This window comes from Podarcis tiliguerta (assembly GCF_965153285.1).
Source record: "Podarcis tiliguerta genome assembly, chromosome: 12".
NCBI classification, from domain to species: Eukaryota; Metazoa; Chordata; class Lepidosauria; order Squamata; family Lacertidae; genus Podarcis; species Podarcis tiliguerta.
The window spans coordinates 55,912,885-55,931,384 of record NC_139545.1 but is presented as its reverse complement, the minus strand read 5'-3'; the positions used below and the strand labels follow the sequence as shown (position 1 = coordinate 55,931,384).

The window sequence follows — 18,500 nt, the reverse complement described above, 5'->3', positions numbered from 1 at the left end:
TTAGGTGCTCTACTTCTGCGCGAATCAGCTGCTTCATGGGGCAGCGCAGCACCAAAAGAGGCGTACCTTTTTGTGCCCTGCTGCCCCTCAGACCATTTGCAGCCACACCAGCCACCCAGATGGAGATGTTAGGCACCAAAACTGGCGCTCGGACATCTCCACCTCCTCACGAAAGGCCGGTTCCCTGTGGCAAGATGTGCCTGGCCCCTGGCAGGCACAGTGGGAGGCCAGGGCGGAAAAAAATGGCGTGCCAGAATTCAGCGTGGAAAAGCTTCCTAGGACTAGGTTGCTGAACTCTGCTTGCTGGCTGTGCAGGAGGTTATGAGTTGGAATGATAATGAAGCTGATTATTGGAGCAAGAGAGGCTTGTGCCCTAAGTTAGGGGTGTGAAACTTGTGAATCTCTGTTGTTTTGGGACCCCTAACTGCCATCAGTCCAGCCAGTATCAGGGATGATGGAAGTTGTAGCACAGCAACGGATGGGGTGCTGCAGTTCCTCTGTTTGCTTTAGGGAAGGGATGTGGGTGGCGCTGTGGTCTAAAGCACTGAGCCTCTTGGGCTTGCTGATTGGAAGGTTGGCGGTTCGAATCCCCGCAATGGGGTGAGCTCCCGTTGCTCTGTCCCAGCCCCTGCCAACCCAGCAGTTCGAAAGCATGCCAGTGCAAGTAGATAAGTAGGTACTGCTGCGGCGGGGAGGTAAACGGCGTTTCCGTGCGCTCTGGCACTCGTCACGGTCCTCCATTCGTCAGTAGCAGTTTAGGCTTGCTGGCCAAATGACCTGGAAAACCGACTGTGGACAGACGCCGGCTCCCTCGGCCTGAAAGCGAGATGAGCTCTGCAACTCCATAGTCACCTTTGACTGGACTTAACTGTCCAGGGATCCTTTACTTTTTATCTTTTACCTTTTTACATGCTTTAGGACAAGCTGGTTTTCAAGCTCGTTGCTGCCTTTACGACTAAAAGATTTATTTAGTGGCAGTAGTAAGCTAAGAGATGGTTAACAAATCAGCGACCCAGGCATCCCCAGGAACCACTATCGCATACTTTGGACTTGTGACAAAGGTTGGCTATGACCAGGCTAGGAGATGGAGAATGTGTAATTTGCATGGTCTTTACAGACTGAGTTTACATTCTGTGTAGAGTTGTCCCTCAAATGCAGAACGTAAGCTCAGCAGGGGCGGTTTGGTTGGAGTACAGAAGGAAATGAGGCGCTTCAAGTAAAAAAGTCCTTTAAACCTTTTGGAAGAAATTAAGACTTCTCAAACGGAAGCTCCACAGCTGCCATGATTTTGAATCACTTTAGAAACTTATAGCTAGTGCAAGTCTCTCGGACAATTTTGTGTTCTTTGCGGGTTTATTTTCCAAACCTCCTGTGGATGTGTCTTGTCTTTTCTTCCCCACGGAGTGGATTATTGGTAACTTTAGCCCTCAGCGAAATGTTTTCCTACTTGCAGAACACATTTACGTGGAGAAAGACAAACAGAGCAAAGTTGCTTCCTCAATTATTTTATAATCGTAATGCATCAGGGAGACAGTAATGGCTCTGGAAAAGAAAGATTTGTTTTACACCTGCACCTCTTCACCATCACTTCCTTATTAAGGAAACTAATGATTGTCTCTGAGGGCATTAAAGTGAAGGGAGGAAGGCTTGGCGGCTGTGGCGTATAATCTGTCTTTAAAAAAAGAAGAAGAAAACTTGCTTGGTAACGCTGCCCTTCCCAACTGAGCTAAGACGCCACTTCAAAATGTACCTTACATAAACTGGATGCATGCATAATGTTGGGTTCAGCTGATGTACCAAATTTGGGTGGGTAGGTGGTGAACGTACTGGGGACAGGCCTTCCTTTTGCACAATTTTTCCTTTTGCCTAAAATGAAGATGGGTGTGTTTCTGCACGTGTGCATATTAACATACACATACTTGGTTGGAAAGTGATTTCACCCTCCTTTTTGTGTCTTGCCACATACCTCATCCCCAATATCTCCTGTTAGCTAGCCATCTGCATCTGTGCAAGCTATTGCAGCAAAAAACCTGGTCCTAAAGTTATTAGGCAGTGAAAATGCAGCTGCTAAAATATACCTATGAAAACAGATAAGGCTAGAAGGAACTTTCATTTATCACAGGCATAGGCAAACTTTTGGGACTACAACTCCCATCATCCCTAGCTAACAGGACCAGTGGTCAGGGCTGATGGGAATTGTAGTCTCAAAAAAACTTACGGAGGGCCGGGTTTGCCTATGCCTGATTCATCCTTTCCTGTTAAATGCTTGTCCTAACAGGAGAGGCTTGCTTAGGAAGTAAATTCTGAATTAGGAAGCAGCCATCAAGAATTCAGCCTCTTCTGCCCTTCTTTAAGATTGGCATGAAAGTTGTACACTTGAAACATTCTCTCATACCATCCTCTTGTGGGACAGTGTTTAAGACCAGGTCCAAGCCGTGCTGTAGGTAAAAAGCAGTACAGTGGTACCTTGGGTTAAGTACTTAATTCATTCCGGAGGTCCGTTCTTAAGCTGAAACTGTTCTTAACCTGAAGCACCACTTTAGCTAATGTTGCCTCCAGCTGCCACCACGCCGTCGGAGCACGATTTCTGTTCTCGTCCTGAAGCAAAGTTCTTAACCCGAGGTACTATTTCTGGGTTAGCGGAGTCTGTAACCTGAAGCGTATGTAACCTGAGGTACCACTGTACTTCGAATTTTACCCTTGGTGATGGTAGTGCAGATCGTGGACCACTGTTACAGAATATTTACAGTCACTCACCTCCATTAGGTTCACTACATAGATTCCTCAAGAAGGCATAAACTGCATAATTTGACCCAAAGGCAAACCCGGCATCTAAACAAAGGGACTTTTCAGCTGGTGTGTAAATCAAGTGAAAAAGCAAGTGATGCTTTTTCAGCGCTCCTTTGCTCAGAATCCCTTGTGCTTTTAAGGCAGCATAATGTAGTTCTGTGTCCTGCTTGCTTTCATTTTTTTGGGGGGGGGGGGTAACAGTTCTTATTTGCATGCAAACAGCGCAGCCTCTTCTGTAGTTTTGCAAGGGTTTCTACTTTCTTTTTTCCCTGCTGCCATTTCATCGCCAGAGTATTTTGTTTGTTGTATCCACAGCAACCAGCTCAGATGCAGAACAGTACTGTAAAAGTCAATAATCTCGCCTTTTATGCTTGCCTAGGGAGATGACTCCCTGACCTTTCTGTGCTCAGGAGGCCTTCCTGAAAACTTGGCAACCTTCCTTAGCCCCAGAGAATCGTTTTAAGTATAAGAACGCCTGGTTTAACAACCTATGCACACGTTCATGCGGCCAGTTTTGGTTTGCAGTGCTGTAGCTGGAACATTCTCACAATTCAAAGACTTGGCCTTTTGCAGCTTTCTGTCCCCTTCTCTCTCCCCCAACCCCTTGTTTTTTCAGAATGCAAGTGGAAAGAGGTTGTATTGGAAGCAGCTGCCCTGCGATTCTGAGCATGGAAAGTTCAGAATAGATCTGTCTGGCCATATGTTTTTTACTAAGCAGCTCTGTTCCTGGTTGAAACATTTGAAAACCTCACCCTACAAACGTCTTTCTGAAAACAAAAGGCTGCAACACGCATGAAGTGAAATTTCTGTGCTTTGTATAGTCTTCTCTTCTTCCCTCGTTTACCATTCATTAACAATATTCCACTTTTGGGTTTCAGCAAAAGTTCACAGAGCAGTTAGCCAAGTGAAATGGAAGCCCATCTTTAAAAAATTAAACAAAAGCTAACATTAAGTAACCTAACAGTAGGTGAGTTCTAGATAGAGAAATAATTTTTAAAAGCCTAGTGGCATAAAAAAATATTTGCACCTGTTTCAGAACGGAGCCAAATCAAGTAGGGGAATTTCGTGTTCCATAATTCCAGGGCAACATCAGAAGCAGTTCTAGGATGTATCTAACATTAGTTCTACTTGGATTAATTCTAGTTGGATACAACCTTTAGTCTGGTAGATGACATGCTTGCCCCCAGTATGAGGAACAGTGTTAGAGATATGAAAACTAGGTGCTAAATGGCACCTTAAACCTAGGTTATGGACGCAACAGTGGAATGTCTAGGTTTGCTTTTTTATAACAAGAATTTATAACAAGCTGAAAATAAATGAACTGCAGCTAAAATCTTATGTTCATTTTTCACATGGTCCAGTCCTTCCCCTGCCCACCCCCTAATATTCTTAAGAGGGTCTCTGCTCCAGTGTTCAGAGAGTAGCCGGAAGTGGGGAGGCAGAAAAAGGTCCTCCTTTCCTTCCACTCTACAGTTTTAATCTGAAATCTTAGGTGCAGCCCTGCGCCCAGAGCTCAGAAACTACTTGTGCTAATGAAATTCCCTGTCGCAGAATGCCCCTAGAACAATGGGAGTTTCAAACACTGTAGGAGGGAATCATTGGCTGATCTTAAGGCTTTGAGAAAGATCAAAAAGGCCACGCACACCCACATAGTTATGTAGAAATGCAAATGACAGGTTCAGAAGCACAGCATGCTTAGTGGTCGGGTTTGTGCAAAATAAGCAAATATACATTTACTCCACTGTTGAAACTTGGAATGTAAGCTAGCTGTTTGCTTATGTTAATACAGGGGAATCCCCACTTACATGAGGGTTCCGTTCCTGGCATTCCCACGCGTCATTGCTGCGCACGCAAGTGGGGATTCCTCCGTTCCGCCCCCTTTCGGCGCTGAAAACGGCACGTGTCAGCAGGACACAGGTGAGGGGATGCCTTTATTGCAAAGTAGCATGTACACCGATGATGCTATATCGCATAGCTTACCTTTCGGGTGGCGCTTCTTGGGCCCTCTGTTGCTGTCTAGAAGGCATTATTGTAAAGCTTTGTTGACATCCACAGAAGCAAGTTGCAAGACAACCAGTGATTTATGATTAGCTTAGAGCTGGTTGTGTTTATTGCAAGAATGTGAAAGAGAGGGAAACGGTGGGTTTTGAGGCTGGATGGGATGGAACTGGCAAGGATGACCCTGTGCAGAATTCTCCAAAAGACGTGAGGAGAATTGGAGGATCCTGGGATGCCTAGCTGCTGTTGAGGTGTTTCACAAATGACAAGTATTGTTACATGGCTGGAATGCAGAGGGTGCATTTAGATGGTCCATCTGATCATATCCTAGCAAGTCTCCTAAGGGAAGAAAATGTGTTGTCGAGATTTGTCTAGCAGTGCCCACTGCTATGGCAACAGCATGGCATAGGATGACTTGCCACAGTACTTCAGATTTTCTCAGTTGTGAATCTGCCAGGAAAAGGGGGTGGCTGGATGCTGTTGCTGTTTTGCAAGCTTTGCCAAGAATGGTTGGGTGTAAAAGAGAAGCTGCTGCCTGGAGCCTTGCGTTGATTCTAAGCTGCCACTTGGACGTCCAGCATTTACCTGCAGGGCACAAGTTCAGGCTAGCCCTCCCTTGTGAGTAGTTGAATCAGGCCTTATTGCCTTCTGTTATCAAGGTAAAGGACCAGGTGGAAGTGCATTTAGTTCCAAGGCAGTTGTTGGGCCTCTCCTGAGCTACAGGCTGCTATTGGATTGGTCACCTGCCCTATTGCTCCCTTGGCCGCCCTCCAATCACAATCTCTTGAGCTCCTCCTGCTCCTGGTTTTCCCGTAGGGCCTTGACTTAGCTAGGCAGCCTCTACAAGTCTACTTGAATCTGCCTAGACCGTTGCACCTTCTCAGGTTGCTGTCATTGTCATCTCTCAGTACCTCCCATCTCCCTATTGGTTAAGGGTGGCCTTTCTTCTGGCCAGGAGCTGTGGGACATTCTCATGGCTCATGAGACGCAGAGTGCCTTACCTGGGAATGTCACGCAATTGGACCCCTAAGGCTGGCACAAAGCACTGCCACCCCAGGGTTTAGCTTGAGGTTGTGTTCTTGTGCCTGAACAGTTCGCATCTAGTCCTTCACCGTCTTCCAACCCTGCTGTCAATCTCCTCCTCCTCCCTCACAGTGTTCAAAATTCTCCAGGCGCATTTTGCACCTAGCTTTCGACCTCTTGCGATCAACTGAAGATGCCTGGGTGCCAGGATGGGACCTGACACCTCCACTATCTGGAGATCATTGGATCTGGACTGTTTTCACACACTAAGACACCATCCTGTAGAATTCTATCACTTACATTTTATCTGCACAGTCAGAATGAATTTCTGGAACCAAATCGCTTTTTCTGTGCAGCCTGGAGCAGGAGCAGTCACCATGAAGAAAAAGAGGTCGGAATAAGCGAATATATGTGTGGACTATTCCTGGGTCAAGTGACTTTTTTAACCTAGCTCAAGGTTGTCATCTGAACTAGCCAGATGCTTAACTGAGAATCAATCGCAGCCAGTCCATCCTTTGAAAAACAAGACTTTAGAGCCGTCTTGCCCTAAAATGGCAACTAGACATTCCATTTTGGCGACTGTAACCTTGTTTTTAAGGGGCCATTTGGCACCTAGCTTATATACAGTGGTACCCCGCAAGACGAATGCCTCAGAAGACGAAAAACTCGCTAGACGAAAGGGTTTTTGTTTTCTGAGGTGCTTTGCAAGACGGATTTTCCTAAGGGTTTGCTTCGCTAGACGAAATGGCCCTGCCTCTCGTGTCATGGCGACGGTCACTGCACGCACGCACGCTCGCTTCCCCGCTCCTCCGGCTCCCTCCCACCTTCCGGCTGACGGTTAGTGCCTCGCGCCGCTGCCCACCCCCCTCGCGCGCTCCCCTCAGAGAGCCGTTGCCGCCAGCGCCTCTCTCTCCCTGGAGTCGCGCTCCTGAGCCCCGCCGCCCTCCAGCAGCCGCGTCGCACGGTGGCCACAACGCACGGGTGAGTCTGAGGTACCGGCTGCGGCAGCTGTCCTGCTTCTCCCCGCCCCCCGCCGTTGTCAGTGTTTAAATGCAGTGGTGTTTCGCAAGACGAAAAAACTCGCACAACGAATTAATTTCGTCTTGCGAGGCACCACTGTATATGAGTTTTGAACACCACGCAAAAAGAGTGTCCATACAGATGGGATACAGATCCCTTTCCAACTGCCACACCAGAGAATTTCTCCTTGTCCTTTTTTCTAAGGCTTGGGATACACAAACGTTTTTGAAATCTAGGTGGAGTTGCCAAAGGAGGTGTCTCCTCGTGAGGGCTGTTTGGAGCCTGAGTTGATGCTTGCTGTCAGCCGAAATATTGTGCCAGCCGCTTGATATCCAGAGCTTACAAAGAACGAGAAAGCTAAATTACGCTTAACCTACAACGCTGTATAAACAAACCTTTTATTCAGTTAAAACCACAAGTGGTATCAAATGCTTGCTGGCTGCTGGGGTGGTTCTTTGTTTGGAATAATGTGTTGTGCAGCCAAGAATATAATCCTGAGGGCAGCAAAGAACAGTACTATTCCTTTCCAAAGGTTGTGTTTATTCACAGGACGATGATTGGTTCAACAAGGCTTGAGTTATCTCAGTGTAAAGCTTGTGTAAACGATTTTAGAATGGAGAAAGGAATACTCCAGGTTTCAACAGAGACTTGGCCATAGGTATACGTATATTACTTCTTGCTTTGGTTATAGAGAGGGAAATGAGTTTATTGCATGGCTCTGCGGTGGGGTGTCTCCCACACCCATGGGAACTTTTTAATGAAGTGTTTTCCCCGTTGTGGCTGTTGATTTGTACATCTTTTTACAGGCTCCTCCCCAATTTTCTAATCGTAGGAGAGAGAGGCTTTATACACCTACATGCACACACTACGGGCCACACCTGTATATGCTAATTATTCATGTATCAGCCAATCTTGCTTTCTCTTTCACACACCATCACCAGCAGACAAATTTTGTCTTCAAGGCTGGTCTTCCCTTACTCGTTTCCTGCTTCATTTTTAACCGGCCCTCTGTAATGAAAAGAAAAAAAAACGCATCCGGGGGTCTATTATTCTGGTGAAGGCTGACTTAGGTTTACACATATGGGTAAAGGTAAAGGGACCCCTGACCATTAGGTCCAGTCGTGACCGACTCTGGGGTTGTGGCGATCATCTCGCTTTCCTGGCCAAGGGAACCGGCATACAGCTTCCGGGTCATGTGGCCAGCATGACTAAGCCGCTTCTGGCGAACCAGAGCAGCGCACGGAAACGCCGTTTACCTTCCCATCGGAGCGGTACCTATTTATCTACTTGCACTTTGACGTAGGTGGGCAGGAGCAGGGACCGAGCAACAGGAGCTCACCCCGTCACGGGGATTTGAACCGCCGACCTGATCAGCAAGCCCTAGGCTCTGTGGTTTAACCCACAGCGCCACCCACATCCCACACATATGGTTATTTCATAGCAATTAGGTATGCCAGCAACTAGGGCTGGGCGATACCTGGTTTTCAAGATTGTGATATATCACCAACTAAACATCACCTAGCCCACCTAGCTGTTTGAAAGCATGTCAAAGCGCAAGTAGATCAATAGGTACCGCTCCGGCGGGAAGGTATACGGCTTTTCCGTGCACTGCTCTGGTTCACCAGAAGCGGCTTAGTCATGCTGGCCACATGACCCAGAAGCTGTACGCCGGCTCCCTCGGCCAATAAAGCGAGATGAGCGACGCAACCCCAGAGTCGGCCACGACTGGACCTAACAGTCAGGGGTACCTTTACCTAAACATCACAATGTCTGCAGATAAAGATGTAACTGTGTAGAGGCGAACAGCAACCTGTGCTAATACTGAGTTGCATACTTTTAAAACAGGTACAGTTCTTAGCCTCCTTCCCCAGCAGTTCTGTTGGATCTTCCTGCTTTTCATGGGGTAAGAACAGAGAAGGTTCCCCCCCCCCCCAAAAAAAGAAGGGGATGCTTTGGGACAGTGGTATAGTGTTACCAGCTGCATAATTGCTCGTAGTAAATTAACGTGCCATTTATTTCACTTAATCCTGGAAAATAGCAGTAATTTTATCTCTGGGCACATTAGCAAGTAATTATCCAAACATGATAAAACTTGAAAGTCATTTTGCCTTTTTTTAAAAAAACAAAACAAAACACCCCACTAGCAACTAATAGCTACATCTATCAGCTGCTGAGTGACAGCAATGATAATTTAACAGCTGAATTTAATTATGGTTGGGGTTTATTGCTTTTTGAGTAATCTCTCATTGATGATCCTGAACAGCTCTTGGGTTTCCTTAATATCATGGAAAGGGATATTGCCTGTCCTGGTAAGGAATCTGTAATTTTGTCTAATGTGGGCTGCCCACACCATTACTTTCCTATGAACATTGGTGTTAAAGAGAACTTGGGTGGGTGAATGATTGGCAGGAAGACAGGGCTCTTCTATTCCCCCCCCCCTCAAGTTTATGACTATTGGCATGATGGTTTCCTATAGTTGTGAAATATTCTTCACTTGCCTCTGTTAAAATTCCGCAGAGGAATTTTAGTTTGGCAAGCCTTCCGGCAGGTAATTGTCTAGATGCAGGACATTTTGACAAGTTCTTGATTTGCCAGTATATTTGATATACTAGCTAAAAAAAATTAATCTTGTCAGGGCATGATACTAAAAGTCCATGATACAGCAAACTTGATGAAGTGTGCATGCACACGAAAGCTCATACCAATAACTAACTTAGTTGGTCTAAGTTGCTACTGAAAGGATATATATATATATATATAGATATATATAGATATATATATATATATATATATATATATTTGTTTCGAGTACGGCTGACCAACCCGGCTACCTACCTGTAAATTGATGAAACTAAGCAAGTCTGGGTCTGGTCAGTGCTTTGGGTGAGGGAAACTGCCTGGGCCCCCTTTGCATCCCATCTTGAGTCCACCGTGGCGAAAAAGTGGGATATAAATTCTATAAATCCACTCAGAAAACTGATTACAGTGGTGCCTCGCAAGACGAAATTAATCCGTTCCGTGAGTCTCTTCGTCTAGCGGTTTTTTCGTCTTGCGAAGCATCCCTATTAGCGGATTAGCGCTATTAGTGGTTTAGCGGCTATTAGCGGCTATTAAAAGCTTAAGGGATTAGCAGATTAGCTGCTAAAAGGCTATTAGCAGCTTAGCGCCTTAGAAAAAGGGGATGGGGAGCGGAAAAAAACCTCAAGAATCGCAAAACATTTTCGTCTTGCGAAGCAAGCCCATAGAGAAATTCGTCCTGCGAAGCACCTCTGAAAACTGAAAACCCTTTCGTCTAGCGGGTTTTCCGTCTTGTGAGGCATTTGTCTTGCGGGGCACCACTGTATTGTGTTAAAAGTATCATTTTGCAGGATTGTTCGTGTTGGTTTTCCTTTTATTTCAGACGTAAAGCGTTCCTGCAAAATGCAGACGTAAAATGATCACATTTTAAAAAATTCACCTTCTGGGTTTGTTTGTTTTTTGGTAACTTTTCCATATTATAGTTGATGTGTGTAGCTTCAGTCTGATGGAGGTGGCCTGCCACAACAGAGTTATGCAGCCCTTGTAGACGTCAGAAACTGGAAAAGATGGTGTATTCTTGCTACTTTGGATGCAGTTATTCTCAGTAGTAGAACGTGTTACATTTTTCACAGCAAAAGCAAAAATAGCTTGTCTTTGAGGAATGCCTACTGAAATTTTGCAGGTTCTGTGGAATGACACAGTCTAGAACAGGGGTAGGCAACCTAAGGCCTGGGGGCCGGATGCGGCCCAATCGCCTTCTCAGTCCGGCCCGCGGACGGTCCGGGAATCAGCGTGCTTTTACATGAGTAGAATGTGTCCTTTTATTTAAAACACATCTCTGGGTTTTTTGTGGGGCCTGCCTGGTGTTTTTACATGAGTAGAATGTGTGCTTTTATTTCAAATGCTGGGTTATTTGTGGGGCATAGGAATTTGTTCATTTCCCCCCCCCCTCCAAAATATAGTCTGGACCCCCACATGGTCTGAGGGACAGTGGACCAGCCCATGGCTGAAAAAGGTTGCTGACCCGTTCTCTAGAAACACCTGCTTCCTAGTTCCACTACCTCTTTGGTCACCTACATGCTCCTTAATACTCCGGGTGAATGATCTATCTTCGACAAAAAATAATTCTTCTGGGAGATATTTATGTGATGCCTTTTCATTTGTAAGCGGTCGATGAAACCTCTTCCAGAAAACATGGGTGTTGCTGGAATACAGCTATGTTAGTGCCATGAAAATAATCTTCATACGTTATTCCGCTTTAGTTGTGGTCAGTGTAGTTGCGCCTTGTGACTTTCATAACATGCATAATGTCTCTGGGCATTGCCCCCCTCCATTCAAACCAAAGGTTTACACCTTGACATAGAGAAGATGACTTTTAACCAACATGCAAATACCGTATTTTTCACCCTATAGGTTGCAACTGGTTTTGGGGGGGGAAATAAATAAACAAAAAAATTATCCCCCCCCCCAGCCGCGGGGCTGGGGTGGGGGAAGCCCGAGCTTCCCCTGACCCCAGCCCCCAGAACAGGCTGCTATCCGCAAGCCTTGCGAGTCCGGCGGGAGTTGCCGCCGGGCTCACAAGGCTTGCGGACATCTGTGCGAAGCACGGGGCGCCCTCCGGAGCACGCCCCGTGCTTCAGGCTGCCGGCTGCTGCCCACAAGCCTTGCGAGCCCGCGGGAACTCCCGCCGGGCTTGCAAGGCTTGCGGATAGCTTCCTGAAGCCTGGAGAGCGAGAGGGGTCTACGCACACTGACCCCTCTCGCTCTCCAGGCTTCAGCGAAAGCCTGCATTCGCCCCATAGGACGCACACACATTTCCCCTTCATTTTTGGAGGGGGGAAAGTGCGTCCTATAGGGCGAAAATTACGGTACGTCAAACTGACAGGCTAAGGCTATGTAATCTCCCTGGAATATTTCTTTCATCATTTTGCCGTGTTTTTGAAATCCAAACCCATCAGTGAAGGATGGTCACTGCTGGTCGTAGGCCTTACTGTGCTTTCAGCTAGCTCACAGTTTGTTGGAAGAAAAAACAGCCATGTCAGGAAGCTCCGATACTGTTGAGTGATAATGCTGTCATTTTCAATGCAGGATCGATTCACAAGAGCAAGTACAGTGGTGCCCTGCAAGACGAATGCCTCGCAAGACGGAAAACCCGCAAGACGAAAGGGTTTTCCGTTTGCAGAGGCGCTTCGCAAGACGAATTTCCCTATGGGCTTGCTTCGCAAGACGAAAAATGACGAAAAATTTTGAATTTTTTTTCGCTCCAAAACCCCTTTTCCTGAAGCGCTAAGCTGCTAAAAGCATTTTAGCAGCAAAACCGCTAATCCCCCAAGCCTTAAAAAGCCGTTTTTAGCCCTTAAAATGTCAATAGCGCTAATAGCGCTAATCCGCCAATGGGCTTGCTTCGCAAGACGAAAAAACCGCAAGACGAAAAGACCCGCGGAACGGATTCTTTTCGTCTTGCGAGGCACCACTGTAATTCGCTATGGGTATATATTTAAATTGACAACCATTCTCAAATTGCCAGTTAAATTCTGAGGATCTTTACTGCTGCTTCCCAGCAATCGAGTAGTACATGCTCCCCCATTTGAATACGAGTGTTTCATCTTTATTTTTTTTGAGCTGAAGGGGGGGGGGGATTTGCATTTCACAACTATTTTTTTGACCCCTGGAAATTGCCCCTCCTTCCCAGTTTAGCGAAGTTTTGCATGCCATTGTGTAATTGTGCGAAACGGTTTGCATGTGCAGTGTTAGAAACTCAGATATATCAGATAGGCACCAGACGGCTCCTTACACCAGGGTTATAGTCACCAAAATGGAATGCCTAGTTGCCATTTTGGGGCCAGGCAGCTTGAAAGCCGTATCTTTCAATACTACTTTTGGGTTCGTGAAATTCGTCTGGTTGTGCAGATAACAGATGGAATTCTACAGGATGTGTAGCTAGTGTGTGAAAACAGTCAAGATCCAAGCATCCCCAGATAGGCACCTCCAGATGGTGGAGACGTCAGACGCCATCCTGGCGCCCGGGCATCTTCACTTAGCTACAAGTGGCCGATGTTGTTGTTTAGTCGTTTAGTTGTGTCCGACTCTTCGTGACCCCCTGGACCAGAGCACGCCAGGCACTCCTGTCTTCCACCGCCTCCTGCAGTTTGGTCAAACTTATGCTGGTAGCTCCGAGGACACTGTCCAACCATCTCGTCCTCTGTCGTCCCCTTCTCCTTGTGCCCTCCATCTTTCCCAGCATCAGGGTCTTTTCCAGGGAGTCTTCTCTTCTCCTGAGGTGGCCCAAGTATTGGAGCCTCAGCTTCAGGATCTGTCCTTCCCGTGAGCACTCAGGGCTGATTTCCTTCAGAATGGTTTGATCTTCTTGCAGTCCATGGGACTCTCAAGAGTCTCCTCCAGCACCATAATTCAAAAGCATCCATTCTTCGGCAATCAGCCTTCTTTATGGTCCAGCTCTCACTTCCATACATCACTACTGGGAAAACCATAGCTTTAACTATACGGACCTTTGTCGGCAAGGTGATGTCTCTGCTTTTTAAGATGCTGTCTAGGTTTGCCATCGCCTTTCTCCCAAGGAGCAGGCGTCTTTTAATTTTGTGACTGCTGTCACCATCGGCAGTGATCATGGAGCCCAAGAAAGTAAAATCTCTCACTGCCTCCATTTCTTCCCCTTCTATCTGCCAGGAGGTGATGGGACCAGTGGCCACGATCTTCGTTTTTTTGATGTTGAGCTTCAAACCGTATTTTGTTCAAGTTGCCAATCACCAGTTGCAAAATGCACCTGGCAAATTTCGACCGCTGGGCATGTGCCTCTGGTAAGAAAAGGGAAACATCTCCCAGTTGCTAAAGCAGCAAATAGATGCTCCCGTGCCTTGGTGCCGTTGCATGAAATTGCGGCAACATGTGGATGAAGAGGTGCATTGTGAGACGTTGGATCAGATTGGGAGGGATTCATCATGTTTTTCAGAGACATTCGCAAAGCCTAATCTGACTGTGTAACGCCATTATGTTTTCCTGGTCACTATGTGAACCTTTCTGTCTGTGATCACACACAGAAGGAGCCCTGACAAGTTGTGTTTGTTTTTTAAGAAGATACTCAAGCATGAATTGTATCTTGCATTTATTCATTTGGCAGGTGTGAAAGGCATAAAAGAGTGGAAGTTTATGTTTATCTTGAAATGTTTTCATCCAGGAAAAATAGACGCTAACGAAAATACTGGTGAGATCCTGGTACTACTTGTAGTATAGTATCTTCCATAGAAGATGGAAACGATGCCTTATGAGGAACGGCTAAGGGAGCTGGGCATGTTTAGCCTGGAGAAGAGGAGGTGAAGGGGTGATATGATAGCCATGTTCAAATAAATAAAAGGATGTCACATAGAGGAGGGAGAATGGTTGTTTTCTGCTGCTCCAGAGAAGCGGACACAGAGCAATGGATCCAAACTACAAGAAAGAAGATTCCACCTAAACATTAGGAAGAACTTCCTGACAGTAAGAGCTGTTTGACAGTGGAATTTGCTGCCAAGGAGTGTGGTGGAGTCTCCTTCTTTGGAGGTCTTTAAGCAGAGGCTTGACAACCATATGTCAGGAGTGCTCTGATGGTGTTTCCTGCTTGGCAGGGGGTTGGACTCAATGGCCCTTGTGGTCTATTCCAACTCTTTGATTCTATGAATTTATTAACTCACTGAATGCTATCTTCTTGCAGGGAGCTGGCCTTTTGTTGTTGAATAGCTTGCTCTGGGCCTGCAAAGCCCATTTATGTGTTTTGCTTCCAGAGCTACCAAATCACCACGGCTTGGCTTGGAGGCGTGTCACTTTGCTGAGTTGTACATGTTCTGGTGTTCTTGTTTTCATCAGATGGTGTTCTTTAGTAATAAAACAGTTTTGAGAAAACAGTTTTTGAGAAATGCTGGTTTTACAATTAAAAACTGTTCTGTATGTAAAAATTACAGGTACGTTTAAAAAAAAAATCCATCTATAAAAGTAGTTAAAAATAATTCTAATTATTTTTTTATTTTTTTATTTTTTTAATACCTTGCCCATCTAGCTGGGTTTCCCCAGCCACTCTGGGCAACTTGCAGCATATCTAATAACATAATAAAAACGTCAAGCGTTAAAAATCTCCTGATACAGGGTTGCCTTCAGATGTCTTCTACAAGTTATGCAGTTCTTTATCTCTTTGACATCTGATGGGAGGGCATTCCAAAGGGAGGACGCCACTGCTGAGAAGGCCCTCTGCCTGGTTCCCTGCATCTTTGCTTCTCGCAGTGAGTGAACTGCTAGAAGACCCTCTAAAGGAGGACCTCAGTGTCCTGGCCAAATGATCGGGGTGGAGACTAAAATAACATATATTTTAGTATGCGTCTTATTGGAGTGCTTGTGGTATCATTCCTCGAGCCATTGTGGTTGCACTGGAGATAGATACCAACTTAACTGTTTTTACACCTTAGAGCAGACTTTCCCAAACTTGGGTCTTCAGCTGTTTTTGGACTACAATGCCCATTATCCTTGACCAGTGGTCCTCCTAGCTAGGCATGATGGGGGTTGTGGTCCAAAAAGAGCTGGGGAGCCAAGTTTAGGAAACCCTGGTTTAGAATGTCCATCTCAGAACTTCCCATTGGTTGAAGCATGAAATGTAAAAATAGCATCTTTTTTGTAGTTTTACAGTAGTAACTCAGAAGCAAATAATTTGCTCAATACAGTGGAAGACAAACCCATTCAAAGTGCGCTAAATCAGACTAGGGTTTAACCACAAAGGAGGAATAAAATATGTATGTGGTGACTAGAACATTAAACTTGCTTTATAAAGTGCCTTTTAGGAGTTATTCTCAGCCCTACCTAGAGAGTCCAGTGACCGAAATCAGAGTCCTTCATTCTAAATATGTACTGTGTCACTGAGCTGTGAGCTTTAGAATGTGCTAATTGTAGTAATTAGTGATGAATGTGATGGGAGATCATATTCCTATGAAGATCACTAAATAACCTATTTGTCCTTTAGGGTGTAAGAGCAAGAGGCAGTGCCTTCGCTATATGGATTTTCTGTTATTTTTACTATTTTAGCTTATTTTTCATCACTTCCTGCTAGAAAATATGATTTCTCCACCTTAATTTGTTAGTAAAAATAGAAGCTGAATCATTCGGAACACGTTGGGAGTTGGGGGTGGGGTGTATAAAGAAGAAAAAAATAATTGAAAACGGAAAGCTTAATTTGCTTTAACAAGGTTTACCCTATAAATGTATGTTGAATGTGAAAATTCTGGAAAATGATTTCTCTCCAAAATTAAATACCTCTTCCTCCTTGGAGGTGGCTGGCATACGCAGTCCTGTGCCTCAATTCCTATTTCTAAAATCCCAATGAATTGTAACACAGGAGGGATTAAGAGATGTAAGACATACCTTTAAGATAGACATTCTTCACTGCTGGGACCCTGACATGCTATATTCTCCTTGAAAGCAGACAGCTTAAGATTCCTCCCATTTTGTTTTAACAGGTTGTTAGATACAGGAATGAGATGCCAGAGTATCCCCCTTTTGCCTAAATGTAATGGAGCCTGGAGAAAACAGTCCTTTTAAGTCTATAACAGTGATGCCTTTTTTTTATATATATAAATGATCGGACCCTCTCTGTAGCCAGCACAGGCAAAGCAGTTTTACCTGAAAAGCAAGCACCTTTTGTTTCCACTTAGTTTTCATGCTTTCTCTGTCCTGTTTTTTTGCATGCCTTCTTGATGGACTACAACAGAGAAGAAGAAAATGATGTGAGTATATTCTAAACTATGTTTCTTTGTGTCTTTTTTTGAAAAAGAATTAGTATGAAAGTTCTCCAAGTGACTTAACTTTTAAAAACGGAAGAACAGTAGTACCTTGGGCTGCATCAATAGGCGTATAGCATCTAGATCAAGGGAAGTAATAGTGCCACTGTATTCTGCTCTGGTCAGACCTCACCTGGAGTACTGTGTCCAGTTCTGGGCACCACAGTTCAAGAAGGACACTGACAAACTGGAACGTGTCCAGAGGAGGGCAACCAAAATGGTCAAAGGCCTGGAAACGATGCCTTATGAGGAACGGCTAAGGGAGCTGGGCATGTTTAGCCTGGAGAAGAGGAGGTTAAGGGGTGATATGATAGCCATGTTCAAATATATAAAAGGATGTCACCTAGAGGAGGGAGAAAGGTTGTTTTCTGCTGCTCCAGAGAAGCGGACACGGAGCAATGGATCCAAACTACAAGAAAGAAGATTCCACCTAAACATTAGGAAGAACTTCCTGACAGTAAGAGCTGTTTGACAGTGGAATTTGCTGCCAAGGAGTGTGGTGGAGTCTCCTTCTTTGGAGGTCTTTAAGCAGAGGCTTGACAACCATATGTCAGGAGTGCTCTGATGGTGTTTCCTGCTTGGCAGGGGGTTGGACTCGATGGCCCTTGTGGTCTCTTCCAACTCTAGGATTCTATGATTCTATGATTGGTTCTTGAATTTAATCTGTTCTGGGAGTCTGTTCAACTCCCGGTCCCGGAACGGTTTGAAAACCAAGACGCGGCTTCTGATTGGCTGCAGGAGCTTCCTGCACTCAAGCGAAAGCCGTGTCGGACATTCGGCTTCTAAAAAGCGTTCACAAACCAGAACACTCACTTCTGGGTTTGCGGCGTTCAGGAGCCAAGCCATTCAACTACCAAGGTATCATCATACAGGCAGCTCTCAATTTACACGGGGGTTATGTGAAATCGTGTATATTTGAAAGACACTTGAAAAGGCCTGCAAACACCCTCTAAACCTCTGGAAACCCTTGTAAAACCCTTTTAAAAACCTGCACTTAACCAGACACTAAACTCCATCACAACTTCCTTGCTCAAACTCCAATTTTCCACAGGCCTCAATGGTCATTGCAAGGAGTCCTGGGATTGCACTTAAAAGGCTCAAGGGATTGCTAGGTTCTGTTTCCACACCCTTTTGCCCATTCTGGGGTCTTTTAGGGCCGCTTTTGCCATTTTTAAAGTTACTTTCAGGTTCAGTGTGATGCTAGTGTGCATGGTCAGTTGTCACGCACGTCAATTGGGCGTTGCCTGTACATTATACCGTGGAGTGGAGAATATAAAACATTAACACATTCATACAATACAACTATATATGTGTGTGTCTTTGTGCATACATACAGAAACACATACACTATAATGGATACAGCTGAACTTTTTAAAGCTTTTGTTTAGTTTCATTTTGCTTGAAAGGAAGGAGAATACATGGCTGGGACATCTCAGATGAGAGGCATCATAGTTTTTGTTCCCTTATTTAGAATTATTTAGAGTTGGAACAGATCCCAAGGGTAATCTAGTCCAATGTGAAGTTCATACTGCAGTTTGCACTGCCACAGCTCAGAATTTGTGTCCTGTGGCTTCCTGTTTTTTGGTGACGCACCTTGATTCCACAGCTGCCCCACACCTTGCCGAATGAAGGGAAAATGGGGCAGTGCCTGGTGGGGATGTGGTAAAAAAATGAGCTACTGGGGTATTATCTGGGTCACAAGGAAGCCTTAACAGCAGCTGGCCAACATGTGTCAGGTGATATTTTTCGAGGTTTATAATAAGGCTTCTAGGTATCTTAAGCTTGTCCACTGGTCTAAGCAACTCATGAGTCTTTATGTTAAAAAGGTAAAGGTAC

The 18,500-nt window shown here is 45.3% G+C and overlaps 1 protein-coding gene across 4 annotated transcripts in view; it reads left to right on the top strand.

Annotated features, from left to right (window-relative positions):
• Positions 1–18,500, top strand: part of SETD2 (SET domain containing 2, histone lysine methyltransferase) — a 92,019-nt gene that overhangs the window by 8,743 nt on the left and 64,776 nt on the right. For all 4 annotated transcript variants that reach the window (XR_014503647.1, XR_014503648.1, XM_083405883.1 and 1 more), the window contains exon 3: positions 16,595–16,610. Coding sequence is in view for 2 of the 4 variants with exons in the window: in XM_083405883.1 (XP_083262009.1) it covers positions 16,595–16,610 (16 nt within the window). In the remaining 2 variants the exon portion in view is untranslated. The remainder of the gene's footprint in view (positions 1–16,594; positions 16,611–18,500) is intronic.